At 35.1% G+C, this 18425-nt stretch overlaps 1 protein-coding gene and 1 pseudogene across 1 annotated transcript; one reads left to right on the top strand and one right to left on the bottom strand.

Moving 5' to 3' along the window:
- LOC118042607 (ATP-dependent 6-phosphofructokinase 3-like) lies at positions 1 to 18393 on the top strand (annotated as a pseudogene).
- Positions 6086 to 8052, bottom strand: LOC118042588 (uncharacterized). The gene is made up of 3 exons (XM_035050302.2): positions 7578 to 8052; positions 7219 to 7291; positions 6086 to 6442 (listed from the first exon to the last, which is right to left on the bottom strand). The coding sequence occupies exons 1-3, from the start codon at positions 7628 to 7630 to the stop codon at positions 6275 to 6277; spliced, it is 294 nt and encodes a 97-aa protein (XP_034906193.1). The 5' UTR covers positions 7631 to 8052; the 3' UTR covers positions 6086 to 6274.
- Positions 18394 to 18425: the final 32 nt, after the last annotated feature.

Below are 18425 nucleotides of genomic sequence, written 5' to 3' on the forward strand. Positions count from 1 at the left end.
ATGGATACTGGTAAGCAACATGGATTTGAAGATACTTATTTGTTGTTTATTAAAATGGTTAAAAATTAATTTTTAAGATTCTCTCTTACAGTTAATTGGCATGTGGTCTTCATTTTTTATGGTTTAATGCAGGCATATCCCAATTAATCCACTACCCTTCACATTCAGTTGTTAAGTAAGGCTTTTTCTTTCTACTTCTTTTTCTAACTAAGATTAGCATAAACTGGATTAAATCATTAAACAACCTTCTGTTTTTCCAGGCAGTGTTTCGTTGATGTGGATGATACTGTAGCCCAGAAGGTAAATTATCATCACTATTTCATTTATGTATATATTTTCAACTTTTCTTCCGTTTCATTATCTAAATAACGTACTTCTACTTTGTGATTATACATAAACAAACTGATGCAATTCTGATTTGCGTATTTTCTGCTCAATGCATTCAGATTGCTGTGCACAGGGATAGTCCTAGAGGGACCTCGTCAAAAGGCTTGAATTCTCTCTCTCTCTCTGTCACTAATTTCTTGCTTTTGCATTTTATTGGATATTGTTTCTCAGGTGTATTTTGACTCGGATGAAGTGCACGCATGTATTGTAACATGCGGTGGTCTATATATGCCCTGGTTTAAACACTGTCTATCTATTATTTTGGCTGCCTGGAATTCTTGTCTTCTGATACTGTTACATCAAGTAAATTCAGTAATCTCAACTATTCAAGACGTAATAAGTCTTTTAATGCAGGGAGGATACAGTGTTTTTTATCCTCGAAATACGATTCCTTCGACACCGAAGGCTGTGAATGATATCCATAAACGTGGTGGCACCATTCTTGGGACTTCAAGAGGTGGCCATGACAAGTCTCAGATTGTTGACAGCATTCAAGACCTTCAGGTAAATGTTCGCTTCATAACCAAGTGCATGTAGTTAACTGCTTCTGCCGTTTCAGGTAATTCCTATTATAAGAATATGATAACTTGTAAATGCATCTCAGGTTTGCATAATTGGAGGAGATGGAACTCGTAAAGGGTTTTCGGTCATTTTCGACGTTTTTCTACTTCGCATGCAAGCAAGAGGATCTTTCGCAATAAATTTTGAAGCATTCAATACATTGTCGGCAGAATTATTTTAGCATCGCATTTCGTTACTCACACGACATGATTCTAAGCAGGAACTTAGAAGACGTGGCGTCAAAGTTTCTGCTGTTGGAATTCCAAAGACCATTCATTGATAATGACATTCCAGGATCGTTCTTTTCTCCAGAACTTCCAGCAGATCGATGGCGTTACTCGACCCTCACTTTCTGATATTGCAAAACTGCCAAACTTAAATTTTATCTGAACTGCTTTTTTGCATTTTCCAAATCAGGTTATAGATAGACGAGTCATTTGGTTTTGACACTGCTGTTGAGGAGGCTCAGAGAGCTGTTGATGCTGCCCATGTTGAAGAAGAGAGCGTTGAGAATGGGATCGGTGCTGTCAAGTTAATGGGCCGCTATAACGGTAAAGCGTCATATCATCGCTATATGCTTTTCATCTTTTTCCTTCTATAATCATATAACCACCAGCAAATTGTTGGTTCCTGAAATACTAGAAATAGTAATTTTAAAATTTTTCAGTATTTTAAGTATCCTACAAATCTAAAATTATTTAAAATTAATGAGTTTTTTTTAGCTTTGAATTACAAGTTGTCTAAATATTCGGCCTCTAATAATAATTTATACGAATTATTAATGAATAATCTCTTAAACTCTTCTAAAAAAGAGGAATTGCTATATCTTAAAGTGATAACTCTTTTCTTTGTGTTTTAGATGTTTAATTATTGTATCTTTCTCACGTTTCTCTTTACTATAGAAATAAAAGACATGGCTTTCTATATATATGGAAACCTAAAAATCCTATAGATAGCAAAATATTAATTTACCTCTTAATTAATAACACATGTATTATTTTAGGCTAATTTTAAAATTTTATTCAATCAAGTCCTTAACTTATTATTTCTAGGTCTATAATTGTTATCTCTTATATTAATTACATTATAGTTCTCAATTTTTAAAATTTATTTACAATCAAGTCACAATTAATTAATCATTCAATTTTAATTTATAACTTATAGTTTTATGGTATATGACCCATTAGGTTCCCTAATAAATTATCCTCAAATATAAATCATAATCATAAATAAAATTAAATTAAATAAATTAAACAATTTAGTTTATTATCAATTTAATAATTGATTTTTTTTTATTTGAAAATGAAATATAATGTCTAGTAACATGTTATGATCTCCTAAATATTTAAAAAAGTTATAAATAGTTTGACTTAACATTTCAGTAACTAGTTTCTCTATATAATTATTATCTCTTTATCATGAATGTTCCAATTTAAACACTATAGCATAAAGTATATTTGCTTTATTAAACCGTTTTAGTTCTTAACATTATAGTTATTAATTCAACTTTAAGAATCACTTACACAATTATTACGAGAACCTTTCCATAGACATAGGTGATTTTTTCATATGAAATTTTTTATGCAACCATATTATTCGATAGTTTCACCCACATTTAACTAGTGTTTTGCCTATATTTTATATATAAAATACCTTGATATTCTTTGTTTTATGTTTTGAAGGCACTTTTGGATGAAAGATGCAAAAAGGAGTAAATTGAAGGTAATCGGCAGATTTGACGTTCAGTCGATATTTTGTGCAGAACGTGAGCTCTAAAGGTCAAAATGAAGTGATTCTAGTGGAATTAAAAAGCTAACATCCATACCTTTCTGGACATCTAAGGCAAGACAATAAAATAAGGAAGAGCATGGAAATCGCAGCTTTCAAAGTCAAATCTCGCAATCTGCCAGTGTTGACCTTCAGTCATTCCGACTTGAATATCTAGAGCTAAAAAAGTCCAATTGATGCAAACTCAATTTTTTTGGATTCCTGACTCAAAGCTCTATAAACGCTCCAAATTTCAGCCAAAAAAGATGTCATATGAGGGAGATATGATTTTTCAAAGATGACAACTAAATTCTGCCAGCAAACAGGTTTCGTGAAGAAACGAGTCCAAATTACGTTCCGAAGCATCTAAACCAACATCCAAGTTTTTATTTCAGCAATGTAGCTCCTCCAAGTCAAAGCTTGAAGATTTCATGCAAAGCTATTTCTTCGTTTTTAGAAAAATAGTTATTGAACTACTTAAATGTAAATTGTCTACTTAAGGGAGGACTATTTTGTAAAATAGAGATTAGGGTTTCCTAGCATATAAAAAGAATAAGGGAAGAGAAGGGGGGCAGCCACCCAAGAGGAGAAAAACACCCCCTACTTTAAGAAACCCTAAATCATGCATTCTTCCATATTTTTTATTAGTTATTCAACAAACATGCAAGGCTAAACTTATTTTCTTGGTTGCAAGGACATGGAAACCTTTAGATTTCAAGAACTGTGAGATTAATTTATTCTTCCATTTATTTTCAATTTGTATTATGAATGAGTATGTTTGTTTTCCTATGATTGTTTATCTTAATTTGCTAGAGCGGACTCTAAGTTATTATTGTGAACAATCTATTGCTAAGTTTGATATCAAAACCGGAGTTGTGGTATATAAACTTGTGAAGCAACTAAGCTTGATAATTGTAGCGGAACTACGTTATTAAACTTAGGGAGAACATTCGATCAAAGCAACATAAGCAGACAACTTGGTTGTTGATTAATGAATTTATCAAGATCTTAAGGCTGTTATTGGATTAAATCATTAGTGCGGACACTGTGATTATTTGTTGGTTAGGGTTAGTTATACAGCGGATCCGTTAATTAACCAACGTTAAGAAAAGATAAAAATTCAGAATATAAACTAGAGTTTCATTTCAAGGATCAGTTATGATTTCTATAGGTGGATGTGTGATTGCGACCAAGGTTTGTTCTCTTGATAATTTTCTGATTTAATTAAATTTCTTTTGATAGTTTTATGTTTTCTTTTGCTTTAGCTTAGATAACGTCCACCCCCCCCCCAAAAAAAAAAAAAAATTGCATATCATCTAGCATAAAAATCTGACTTGAATCTTTCTCATGGGATCGACCCCTTGCTTGCTCTATACTATCTTTGTGTTGTGTTTGAAGCTAGGGTAATTAATTTGTGCGACCGCGGCATCGCAACAATTTTCTTACGGGTCAGTTCAGTGTACATATCATCTATCAAGCACTTATATATTAGTTTCAAGTATCTATATATCTCAGTTTATGAAAGCAATTGTTTCTTTTTATAAAAGAAAAAATATAATATGCATTGATCTCAACAACTCTAATTAATTTTCATTTTTAATATAATACTGATGGGGAACATTTAGAAACAATACTTTAATGCAATATAAATTTTTTTAATTATAACTTTATAATTTTCTTTGCAAAATATTTTTATTTCATAAATTATATCTTTACAAAAATATTTTTATTTTTATTTTTATTTCATTTTCATCCAGCTGCAAATCAAGCTGGGAAGGAAGGAAGGGAAGATTTCAGTGCAGCAAATTAGGCTGGAAAGGAGGGAAGATTTTTTGGTGGTTTGTCTGCCAAATTGCTGGGAGAAATCGTGGATGAAAATGGGATGCGTTCCCATTTCAACTATGAATAGAGAGAACTTGTGAGAGCAGAAAAACACACAGCAACAACACGTTAAAAGGAAGAGAGAAGCGAGGCAATTACAGAGATATTGAGAGCTGAGTTGAGAAGAGGTTTCTCCTCCTCCATTGATGAAGATTGTAGTTCTCCCTCTATCTAGTAAAATCAGTAGCTCTGTGGATGTAGGCAATTGCCAAACCACCTTAAATGTTGTGTTCTTGATTCTGGGCATCAAGCTCGGGTCTTGACACAAAGCCTTTTTCAAGTTTTGGTGGCCTGCCAAGGCATTCGGTTATGGTCAGATATAGATGAAACTAGGAATGAATAGGGAATTGGTGTTCGTAGGAATTGAGATAAAACCAAGGCTTATAACAATTTTTGAAAAAAAATTCTCGAGTGATATTCCATTCATCTTCAAGAAATCAGATTGCAGAAAGCTTTAAAAGATTACAGCATCATATGACAGTCACTGATTTAAGATAATTAGAGAAGACGCAGAACCCCAAATTGTTAAACTGCTACCATAACATTAAAACAATTATATGTTTGAAAATTGGCATAAACTGAGATGCTGTAGTAACTGTAACTTTATTTGGACTTCAAGAAAAAGTAAGTCCTTTTTGGGCAAGAAGATTTTTTTCACGTCATTGGACAGTTTTCCTCTTACAGGATCACTTTGCAAGTCAGAAAAAGATGACGATAAATCTAAAATACATAGGTCAGTACTCAATCGACCAAAGTTTTCTTTCGAATATATTCCAACATTGTTGAATTGCAAACAGCCATTTGAAACAGCATAACCAACAATGGTAATGATCCCACAACATTGCAAGTCCCTCTTTGCCAGAAGCAAATTTCATCCACTTTCCTTCCCATGATTGCTTAGGTGTCTCAAGTTTAGAGGTCGACAGGGATTCACTCTTCCTTTCCTGATGCATTCCTCGCCGCTATGTTTTTTTTTTATCATATGTATATATTGGATTAATCCCTTATAACCAGAGCTTTGTCATTTGTCAGTGGACTTGTCACGCTAATGGCTAGGACAGAAGTGCAGATTTTAGAATCTATCCTCCTTATGTTCTGGCTCCAAGCCAAGGAGGTTGTGAAACCAGTAAAGTCTGTGGTCAACCCTGACAGCAGAAAATAATGTCATTCTAGCAATAGGTAAATGTGCAGCCTACCAAGTCCCAGAACCTTCAAGCTGAAAGGATAAACAAGAGCATCCAAATTCCAAATCAATAAGAACGATATACAAAAACCATTTTCAAAAGCAGTAACCATTCAGCTGGTACTATAGCTTTTGTCATCTGAGGGAAGAGAGGAGACCAAACAGTGTCACTCTACAGTACCCAAAGACTGTTATGGAAATGACAAGTTAATCTCTGAGTGCATCACAACAGTAGCCTATTCACAGAATCATGTATCTGCTGGTTTTTACAGGTAATGCCATTTTGGATTTCTTGGATGAGCCATATAAAGAACACCATTAAGGATTGATTCACGAGGGAATTGATCAGAGAAACAAAATCATATCAAATCCATTAAACATTTTAACATGACTACAGATTTTCTAACAATAATAAATACAATATGTACAAAGCATTACATCTCTCCACCAGCCCTGTGTGCAAAAAATGGCAGAATAATTTCCAACTTCATTTCATCAAGCCTTGAATACAGTGTTGATGACTTCTTTTAGATTCTTGCACCCAACAATTTTCATCCCTTGGAAACCTAGATTTGCAAGAGATTTTTCAGCTGATTTCGGGATTACGCACATTTTATATCCCAGTTTTGCGACAGTATGTACTCTTTTCTCCATCCTGGGTACCTGCAATGTTGTGACAAAAATATATACATTAAACAAGGAACATGAAACAAGATACTCTGTAGCTCCACCAAGAAATAGTGAAAGATACAGAGGTTTCAACTATCAAGGAACATGTTAAAGCTCTAAAAGTAGCAAACTTCGTGTAATTATCTGCATTGAATGTTATAAAAAACACACCAACAGCATGTTCTCAATAAAGTAATATATTCCGTAAGCAAGTTGTGCTTTGAGTTAGCAGATGATATCCAAACATCATCAGCTTGGCAAAGCTTTAATAACCATGCTTCTCAAGAACTATACATGTTTAGGCAGTGCTGGGCTTGCTGACTAGTTCTAAAATGCTGATTAGGCTCTTCAAAATTATAACAATAAAATTACAACGAAGTCCACACGGAGAAGGTTTCAAACCACACTAAGTTGAAACTCCAAAAGTCAACACAGCAGCAAACAAAGTATTCAAAACCAAAAAAAAACAGTAATAACCAGTCTGGACCAGTTGGATCTATTTTCTGACACAAGTCTTGTAAGAACAAAGAGGAAAAGGGAAAAATCAGAAATACCAGTTGCATCCATTTTCGGAGACACACCTTTAAAGAACTAAGAGGAAACAAGAAATGCAGTTATATCATGTGCTACTTCATGTGCATGAAACTTGAAAGCTGAAAAAGGTTCACAGAGGTTTAAACAGAAGTTTACAATCTACAGAGAACAAAAATAAAAAACCACAATTGATTTTGACGTGCTTCTTGGTTGTTACAGTGGAAAAATGTACTTACTGCGCGAAGCTCACCACCAAGGCCAATTTCTCCGATGAATGCAATGTTATTGGGAATGGGAAATTCCAAGAAACTGAAATGAGAGGGGAAAAAAAAACCAGATTGATCATATTTCAACTTCTGCATCCAATATCAACATCTATGGGACCAAAGACAGGACAAATTAACCAAGAGAGGAGCAATTTGAAAGAATGCAAACTAAAGGTCACAGGTTGCACTGGCAGAATTCACAACACTATATTTATATTTATCAGGTATGTAAGGGTAGACAGGATGCAAATCATTTCCGATTAAAAACATATACACATCAGTTATAAGAGCATGAAGGAAAAGAGAGAACCAGACTACAGATCACACACCTGCTGCAAATTGCAGCTGCTATTGCAACATCACCAGCAGTCTCTGTCAGCATTACCCCGCTAACAACATTCAAAAAGATGGCCTAGTTCAGAAAAAAGAAATAGAAGAAAAAACAAATGAGAATTAAACAAAAAAACCACTAATTTTAAACTAGAATAATTTTAAAAGGTATCCAGTTACTTGAACAAAATGAATATTTTAATCATCTCTAAATCATGAAAAACAAAACAAGGAAATCCTAGAGTTGTGTTAAGGCATTCGGTCACTAGTTCACTGGAAAAGTACAAAAGAAACATGCTATGGATGCTTAAAGTCATTAAGTGAGGAAAAAATAAAAAGCTCGTATGGATTTTCAACATTCATAAAATGCATCTTATTTGGTTCATTTACAGATTCCTGTGCATTTTAAAAATTCAATACTCTGCCTTTGCAGATTTCTGCATGTTGACAGTCATTTGACTGATATTGCACAAGTTCAAATTAAAGTTTTGCTTTTTTCCCCTTCATATTTCACATAATCCCGTTTAAGACGAGTTCAATCTAAATCTATAGGTATTTTTATGAATTTTTTGTGGAAAAATAGGTAGAATTAGCAATTTTCTTATCCCTCTTTCTAGAGGTGTTGGTCATCCACTTTTAATAGTTTTATTAGAAAGCCGTTCTCCTTATTTAGTCTATTCTAGGTTAATTATATTAATGCCTCTAGCACACTAAATGCTTATTTTTTCCCCTAGAATCCCATCTCGACCCACTTTAATACCAAACCTCGATACCTCATCATTGACTTATTTCTTCCAACCATGTTCTTCTTTACTTTATTTATTTATATGCCTTTTTATTTAATTCTAAAAAAAACATGTATCAAAAAGTGTGATTTAAAAAAAAATTAAAATTACAATAATAATAATAATAATAAGGCCAAGGCCCAACATAATTAGAAAGTATCCATGCACTAGCCTTATTTGTTTTTAAGAAAAAAAAGATATAATTGGGGCGGACATGTCATCCACCCTAAAAAATTTTGAAAAACAATTATCCAGACAACACATAATCTAATATTTCCTAAATTCAAGCCTTTTTTTTAAATTAGAAACCTATTTTTCAACTCATTTTTTACCCAAAATACCAAGAAAATAACCTAAACACCTTGATAAACTTATAGATAGCCTTAAAATACCAAAAATCAACACAAAAAACTAAAAATAAAAAATCTTTTAGAGCTTGAAATTGGTATTTTAGGTAATTTCAAGGTAAATAAATACCTAAATGGAACTTTTCTTATCAAATGAAACTTTTTAACACAAAAATCAACCATTTTAGCTACTAGAATCAGTGTCAACATTGATTTTCTCTCACTGCTGCCATAATATAGTATTCTCTTTGCTCAACTAAAAAAATAAAAATGATAAAATTTTATACCAAAATTGAATTGCAAAACTATTAAGAGACTGGATGGTATAATTTGTAAAGTTTTGAGAGCTAAAGAAAACTTTTGGTGATAACTTTGAAAGTTTCAACCTATTTGTGACTTCTTTTTCATTTTAATCCTCTGTTTTTTTAATTGTTCTTACTCGACAAATTTAATTCAATTATCCTTTAATTTAGTCTAAAAAGATGGCAATCATGCAAAAATAAATAAATTTGAGGACTAAAATGAGAAAAAACCAAAAACTTTGAACAATAAATCCATAACAAAGTATAGAAGGATAAACGGTGATGTGTTCATGGTATTTTAATTAGACACACTTTTTAGTGTTTTCTATAATTAAAAACCCTTTTTATAATAATAAATAAGAGGATCTTCCCACCAGCTTTCATTAATTTTAAATTAAGTAAATTTTTCTCCTAAATTATATCTTAAGCATGCCATTAATTTATATTCACTTTAATTTTTATGTTCTCGCAAGTGAAAAAAAAAAATAACACTTTTGTGTGATATATATATATATATATATATATATATATATATATATATATATATATATATTCGTGTAAAGTTATTCTTTTCCTTGAGAAAATATGAAAAAAAGTTAAAAGTGGGTATGGAATGGATATGCTGTCTAACACCTTCCCGCACACACACGCATGCCACATATGGATACTGGTAAGCAACATGGATTTGAAGATACTTATTTGTTGTTTATTAAAATGGTTAAAAATTAATTTTTAAGATTCTCTCTTACAATTAATTGGCTTGTGGTCTTCATTTTTTATGGTTTAATGCAGGCATATCCCAATTAATCCACTACCCTTCACATTCAGTTGTCAAGTAAGGCTTTTTCTTTCTACTTCTTTTTCTAACTAAGATTTGCATAAACTGGATTAAATCATTAAACAACCTTCTGTTTTTCCAGGCAGTGTTTCGTTGATGTGGATGATACTGTAGCCCAGAAGGTAAATTATCATCACTATTTCATTTATGTATATATTTTCAACTTTTCTTCCGTTTCATTATCTAAATAACGTACTTCTACTTTGTGATTATACATAAACAAACTGATGCAATTCTGATTTGCGTATTTTCTGCTCAATGCATTCAGATTGTTGTGCACAGGGATAGTCCTAGAGGGACCTCGTCAAAAGGCTTGAATTCTCTCTCTCTCTCTGTCCCTAATTTCTTGCTTTTGCATTTTATTGGATATTGTTTATCAGGTGTATGTTGACTCGGATGAAGTGCACGCATGTATTGTAACATGCGGTGGTCTATATATGCCCTGGTTTAAACACTGTCTATCTATTATTTTGGCTGCCTGGAATTCTTGTCTTCTGATACTGTTACATCAAGTAAATTCAGTAATCTCAACTATTCAAGACGTAATAAGTCTTTTAATGCAGGGAGGATACAGTGTTTTTTATCCTCGAAATACGATTCCTTCGACACCGAAGGCTGTGAATGATATCCATAAACGTGGTGGCACCATTCTTGGGACTTCAAGAGGTGGCCATGACAAGTCTCAGATTGTTGACAGCATTCAAGACCTTCAGGTAAATGTTCGCTTCATAACCAAGTGCATGTAGTTAACTGCTTCTGCCGTTTCAGGTAATTCCTATTATAAGAATATGATAACTTGTAAATGCATCTCAGGTTTGCATAATTGGAGGAGATGGAACTCGTAAAGGGTTTTCGGTCATTTTCGACGTTTTTCTACTTCGCATGCAAGCAAGAGGATCTTTCGCAATAAATTTTGAAGCATTCAATACATTGTCGGCAGAATTATTTTAGCATCGCATTTCGTTACTCACACGACATGATTCTAAGCAGGAACTTAGAAGACGTGGCGTCAAAGTTTCTGCTGTTGGAATTCCAAAGACCATTCATTGATAATGACATTCCAGGATCGTTCTTTTCTCCAGAACTTCCAGCAGATCGATGGCGTTACTCGACCCTCACTTTCTGATATTGCAAAACTGCCAAACTTAAATTTTATCTGAACTGCTTTTATGCATTTTCCAAGTCAGGTTATAGATAGACGATGTTAAAGAACGAGGAGGAGGATGTAATGTTGTTAAAAGAAAAAGGATGATTAGTAATTTTTTCCATTTTACAGCTGCAATCAGTTATTTCATTTTACAGCTATAGGTAGTTATGCTTTCCTTTATTGTTATAACGAAATCTGTTACCCATGCTACTGTGCGTGGGCACAAATTCCTTCTGCATGGGAAAGGCTAATGAGTCAGCCTTGATACCTGTATATATATTCCTTCTGCTTCTTCATTGTAAATTAACGAGACAATCAATATTGAAAGCTTTTACTGCAGATTAAGCAGCCAAAACGTTTTGTTCTTTATTTCCTTTCTTTCTTTTTTGGTTTTCAGCCTCTGTAACCTTCAGCATTTCTTTCATGGTATCAGAGCTTCAATTCTTTAACTAAAAATGGAAAAAGATGCTGAAAACCAACAAATACCACCATTCACTACAAAATCAACCTCACGTTTCCATAACCTCTCTGACCCAAACAATCCATATCGACTTGATCATGGAGATACGTCAGTTCTTGGTTTGGTAACTGATCCCTTAACCACAAAAAACTATATTACTTGGGCAAGAGCCATGAAGAGAGCCCTTAGAGCCAAGAACAAACTTGGTTTTGTTGATGGCAGTATCACAAAACCTTCAGACCCCAATGATCCCCTTCTAGAAGCGTGGGAAAGATGCAATGACATGATTGTTTCATGGATTCATAATTCTATAAGTCCTTCAGTAAAATCTTCTTTCATTCTTGTTGACAATGCCTATGAGATTTGGAATGAACTCTGTGAGAGACTTACCCAGCAAAATGGTCCACGAATATTTCAACTTAAAGGAGCTCTAGCCAACTTAAATCAGGGAAATGATTTAGTCAGTGTTTATTATGGGAAGCTTAAAACAATTTGGGATGAATTAACCTTACATTGTCCCATGCCAGAGTGTTCCTGTGGACAGATGAAAATGCTAATTGATCGATACCAACAGGATTGTGTAATCCAGTTTCTCATGGGTCTAAACGATACATATTCTAATGTGAGAGATCAGATCATGTTGATGGATCCCATACCACAAGTCAGCAAAGTTTTTTCTCTTATTCAACAACAGGAGAAACAACACCAAATGTTATCTCATACGTCTGCTCCTGAGTCAATGGCTTTTCTTGCCAAAAACACCTCCACAACCTTCAGGTCATTTAACAGACCCTACTGTCCACATTGCAAGATTCAAGGACATCTCTTAGAAGACTGTTTTAAGGCAGGAAATGCTACACCGCCTACTTGCAACCATTGCCATATGAGTGGACATCTAGCAGAAAAATGTTACAAGTTGATAGGCTATCCTCCTGGTCATAAATTACATAACAAGGGAAGACGGCCAAACATGCATACCAGACAATCCAATGTCACTATAGCTGAAGATCTACCTCAGACTCAAGTTGACAAGATGAATTTGATCTCAAATCAGTATAAAAAAATATTGCAGTTGCTTCATGAAAAACAAAGTCCAGCTGCCACACCTTCTCCAATGGCCAACTTTACGAGTCTACCATCAATGTCTGGTATCACAACTTGCTTCTCTACTTACTCTCACAAATCTTTTGATATCAATAATGTTCCTTGGATCATAGACACAGGAGCTACAGATCATATGATCTGCAGCACCATATTTTTTTTACAGCAATAACAGCTACCGTGTCCTATAATGTTAAACTTCCAAATGGCCAAGAAGTTCCAGTCACACACATAGGAACAGTCAAACTCTCCACATTGATCACTCTTGAGAATGTTTTGTGTGTTCCTTCTTTTACTTTCAACCTTCTTTCGGCTCCAACATTAACCAGAAATGCTTCTTGTTGTTTTGTCTTCCTTTCCACTGCTTGTTTTCTGCAGGACCTCATGTCATGGACGACGATTGGATTGGGTGAAATGAAGCATGGTCTCTACCATCTTAAGCATGTTGAAGTATCTCCAGATGCCTTGATGTGCAAACTATCCAAGTATTTTGACAATCACCATTTGCATTCTGTTTATACCACATTAAACACTCATCCTTTTGATCTATGGCATTATCGCCTTGGCCATATCTCCAATTCCAGATTATAGTTAATTAAAGATCCTGTTGTAATCAAAACTCCACGTTCTACTATTAATACAGCTCCTTGTTCAATTTGTCCATTGGCAAAACAGCATAGACTCCCCTTTAATCTCAGCCTGCATCAATCTTCTTCCAATTTTGAACTTATACATTGTGATCTATGGGGACCATGTTCTGTTGAAGCTTATGACGGGAGTAAATACTTCTTAACCATTGTTGATGACTTGTCTCGTAGTACCTGGGTCTATTTGCTCAGCCATAAGTCAGACACCCGTAAATTTATAGAATCCTTTTGCAATCTTATTCACACTCAATTTGAAGATAAAGTTAAGTATCTAAGAAGTGACAATGGGGCCGAATTTCACATGCAAGATTTTTTCCATACAAATGGCATCATTCACCAAAGAACTTGTGTAGAAACTCCCCAGCATAATGGCATAGTTGAAAGAAAACATCAACATATCCTAAATATCGCTAGAGCTCTTAGATTCCAAGCTGGTTTACCTCTTGAGTTCTGGAATGATTGTGTCCTCACTGCCACATACATTATCAACTGTATTCCTACTCCTCTAATACACAATCAGACACCTTATGAGGCAGTTTTTCACACTAGTCCCACATATCACCACCTACGGGTCTTTGGCTGCCTTTGCTTTGCAACTACTATAGGTCAGGGCAGAAAGAAATTTGATTCTCGGGCTAGAAAGTGTGATTTTCTTGGTTATCCTTTTGGGGTCAAAGGCTATAAATTGATAGATTTGGAAACACGTGAAATTCTTTTATCTAGAGATGTGGTATTTCATGAACAAATTTTTCCTTTCAACCTACCTATTCCCAACTCTCTCCATTCTGATACTCTGCCTCCTCTTACTTCACCTCAGTTTTCTGATCCTAGTTCTTTTTCCATTTTAGAACCTTTGCCAAATCCTATTCCTGACACTCCTCCTTCACCTTCCACTTCCACAAACTTATCTTCAACCCCAACTATTTCACCTGACTCACAATCCTTAGATATTGATTCCTCTTCACCTCCCATTTCACACACTTCTCCATCTCACCTTCCTGTTCGCAAATCTGATAGACCGAAACAGGCTCCTAAATACTTGCAGGATTTTCATTGTCAACTGGCTTCCTTCAATTCATCCAATCCAATCCAAGACACCACAACTGAGGCTCCTTCAGGTAACGCAGTTCCTTTGAGTAAATATCTTGCACACAGTAAATTCTCCTTACCTTTTCAAGCATTCTCTGCTTCAATTTCTTCTCACACCGAGCCACAAACCTATGCTCAAGCTGTTAATGATCCTCATTGGTGCATGGCTATGAAAGATGAATTGAAAGCTCTGGAGGATAACCAAACATGGATCATGACTGATCTGCCTATTGGCAAGAGACCTATTGCCTGCAAATATGTCTATAAAATCAAATACAATTCTGATGGCAGCATTGAAAGGTATAAGGCAAGGTTAGTGGCCAAGGGTTACACTCAAGAAGAAGGTATTGACTATCACGAAACTTTCTCTCCTGTTGCTAAACTTGTTACAATACGTTGCCTCCTCGCCATAGCAGTTGTGAAAGGTTGGGGCTTGTATCAGTTTGATGTCAACAACGCCTTCCTTCATGGCGATTTACAGGAAGAAATCTACATGAAAGGTCCTCCTGGATACACTCATGGTCATCCTCATCAAGTTTGTAGATTGCTTAAAAGTCTTTACGGGTTAAAGCAGGCCTCACGCCAATGGTACTCAAAATTTTCTACCTCTCTACTTCAGTTCGGTTTTTATCAGTCCAAGGCAGATTATAGTTTGTTCATCAAGCAAGACAGTCGATCATTTACAGTCTTACTAGTATATGTCGATGATATTATTGTTGCCAGTAACTCTCCTGCTGTTGTTAAAGATCTTAAAGTCTTTCTCAACAAGCAATTCAAAATCAAAGACTTGGGCCAATTACGGTATTTTCTAGGACTTGAAATTGCCCGCAATTCACAAGGCATACAGATTTGTCAAAGAAAATATGCTTTAGATATTCTTGCTGACTTTGGCACTCTCGGGTCTCGACCTTCTAAGCTTCCTATGGATCAGAACTTGAAGCTCAGTAAAGAGGAGGGCAATCCTATATCTAATGCTACATATTACAGGCAGCTGGTTGGAAAACTTCTATACTTAACCATCACGAGGCCAGACATTTCTTATAGTGTCCAAATTCTCAGCCAGTTCATGGATCATCCTACTGATTTTCACTTAGCTGCAGCTTTCAAAATCTTGAAATACATCAAAGGGGCTCCAGGCCAGGGTCTTTTCTTTTCTTCAGCAAATAATCTGGATATCACAACATATTGTGATTCCAATTGGGCATCTTGTCCTGATACTAGACGTTCTGTCTCTGGTTTCTGCATCTTCCTTGGTTCCTCTTTAATCTCTTGAAAATCAAAGAAGCAATCCATGGTCTCTCGCTCGTCAGCAGAAGCTGAGTATCGTGCCATGGCCATCACTAGCTCTGAAATTACTTGGCTGCGTTTCCTTCTAACAGACCTTCATATTTCTCATCCTCACCCCGCTGTGCTACATTGCGACAACCAAGCTACATTACACATTGCTTCGAATCCTGTTTTTCACGAACGCACCAAGCATATTGAGTTAGATTGTCACCTTATTCGTGACAACATCCAAGCCGGTGTCCTCCAAACTGCCTATGTGTCTACAAAATGTCAACTGACAGATGTGTTTACAAAAGCCTTGCCTGCATATCTATTATTTTCTCATATGTCTAAGATGGGCATTGTCAACTACTATGCTCCATCTTGCGGGGGGCTGTTAAAGAACAAGGAGGAGGATGTAATGTTGTTAAAAGAAAAAGGATGATTAGTAATCTTTTCCATTTTACAGCTGCAATCAGTTATTTCATTTTACAGCTATAGGTAGTTATGCTTTCCTTTATTGTTATAACGAAATCTGTTACCCATGCTACTGTGCGTGGGCACAAATTCCTTCTGCATGGGAAAGGCTAATGAGTCAGCCTTGATACCTGTATATATATTCCTTCTGCTTCTTCATTATAAATTAACGAGACAATCAATATAGAAAGCTTGTACTGCAGATTAAGCAGCCAAAACGTTTTGTTCTTTATTTCCTTTCTTTCTTTTTTGGTTTTCAGCCTCTGTAACCTTCAGCATTTCTTTCAGACGAGTCATTTGGTTTTGACACTATAGCATAAAGTATATTTGTTTTATTAAATCATTTTAGTTCTTAATATTATAGTTATTAATTCAACTTTAAAAATCACTTACACAATTATTACGAGAACCTTTTTATAGATATAAATGATTTTTTCATATGGAATTTTCTTATGGATCAGTTCAGTGTACATATCATTTATCAAGCATTTATATATTAGTTTCAAGTATCTTTACTTTAGATTTATTAATTAAACATTAAATTTATTAATCAAATATAAATAAATATTAAAAATAAATAAAATATTTATTAATAATAAATATATTCTATATAAACAAAATTAATATTACATATAACCAACCGATTCCTACCAGACATATTCAGTAACGTAAGCCCAGCTTTGTTTTCATTGTGCATGCTAATAATAGAATGCATTTCAAGTTTTGCTATCTGAATTGAACGAAAAATTCAAAAACAGGATTTTTAGCAGTGGACGCCACTCTTGCCAGTTGAGATGTGGACTGTGTTGTTTGCTTCCAAAATCACCCTTCTATCTTGATGGGGCTGGAGGACTACTTGAATACATTAAGAAAGGCAAAAAGAGAACGGGCATATGGTTATAGTAATAGCTGAAGGGGCAGGACAGGAGCTTCTTCCTGAAAGCATACTTTCTCCAGCTTTGGAAATGATGCTTTACACAACCATTTCCTGTCCTTGGAAGCTTTATGCTGGCAGTCTCAAAAACCAACCATTTAAAGATGCTCTTAACTTCATCTGAGGCGTTGCATATGGTTTCCCAATTTGCTTCCATTTACAGTACCAAAAACATGTCAAGATGCTAACCAGTCTCCAGGTTGTCGATCCCATTTTAGGAGCGAATTACAGCAGTAGCACCGCAACAGGGATTTTCGGGCATTGTGGTGCAGGACAAGCTGTTGGGTGTGGGGGCGAAAGAGGCACACATCCAGCTGCAAATCAAGCTGGGAAGGAAGGGAAGATTTCAGTGCAGCAAATTAGGCTGGAAAGGAGGGAAGACTTTTTGGTGGTTTGTCTGCCAAATTGTTGGGAGAAATCGTGGATGAAAATGGGATGCGTTCCCATTTCAACTATGAATAGAGAGAACTTGTGAGAGCAGAAAAACAAACAGCAACAACACGCTAAAAGGAAGAGAGAAGCGAGGCAATTACAGAGATATTGAGAGCTGAGTTGAGAAGAGGTTTCTCCTCCTCCATTGATGAAGATTGTAGTTCTCTCTCTATCTAGTAAAATCAGTACCTCTGTGGATGTAGGCAATTGCCAAACCACCTTAAATGTTGTGTTCTTGATTCTGGGCATCAAGCTCGGGTCTTGACACAAAGCCTTTTTCAAGTTTTGGTGGCCTGCCAAGGCATTCGGTTATGGTCAGATATAGATGAAACTAGGGATGAATACGGAATTGGTATTCGTAGGAATTGAGATAAAACCAAGGCTTATAACAATTTTCGACGAAAAAATCTCAAGTGATATTCCATTCATCTTCAAGAAATCAGATTGCAGAAAGCTTTAAAAAATTACAGCATCATATGACAATCACTGAGTTAAGATAATTAGAGAAGACGCAGAACCCCAAATTGTTAAACTGCTACCATAACATTAAAACAATTATATGTCTGAAAATTGGCATAAACTGCGATGCTGTAGTAACTGTAACTTTATTTGGACTTCAAAATGGTTGTTCTATAATCTTGCAGGATCACTTTCTAATCAAGAAAACGGAAGTCATTTTTGGGCAAGAAGATTTTTCTCACGTCATTGGACAGTTTTCCTCTTGCAGGATCACTTTAAGTCAGAAAAAGATGACGATAAATCTAAAATACATGGGTCAGTAGTCAGTCAACCAAAGCCGAAAATAATGTCATTCTAGCAATAGGTAAATGCGCGGCCTACCAAGTCCCAGAACCATCAAGCTGAAAGGATAAACAAGAGCATCCAAATCAATAAGAACGATATACAAAAACCATTTTCAAAAGCTGTAACCATTCAGCTGGTGCTATAGCTTTTGTCATCTGAGGGAAGAGAGGAGACCAAACAGAGTGTCACTCTACAGTACCCGAAGACTGTTATGGAAA

This window comes from Populus alba, chromosome 1 (genome assembly GCF_005239225.2).
Source record: "Populus alba chromosome 1, ASM523922v2, whole genome shotgun sequence".
Classification (NCBI taxonomy): Eukaryota; Viridiplantae; Streptophyta; class Magnoliopsida; order Malpighiales; family Salicaceae; genus Populus; species Populus alba.

Bases quoted from the DNA above. Each gene is read 5' to 3' on its own strand.
- LOC118042588 (XM_035050302.2), bottom strand. From the start codon at position 7,630: ATGCTGACAGAGACTGCTGGTGATGTTGCAATAGCAGCTGCAATTTGC. The intron at 7,292-7,577 runs GTGTGTGATCTG...CTCTCATTTCAG, and splicing joins GCAGCTGCAATTTGCAGCAG to TTTCTTGGAATTTCCCATTC. The intron at 6,443-7,218 runs GTAAGTACATTT...ACAACATTGCAG, and splicing joins TTGGTGGTGAGCTTCGCGCA to GTACCCAGGATGGAGAAAAG.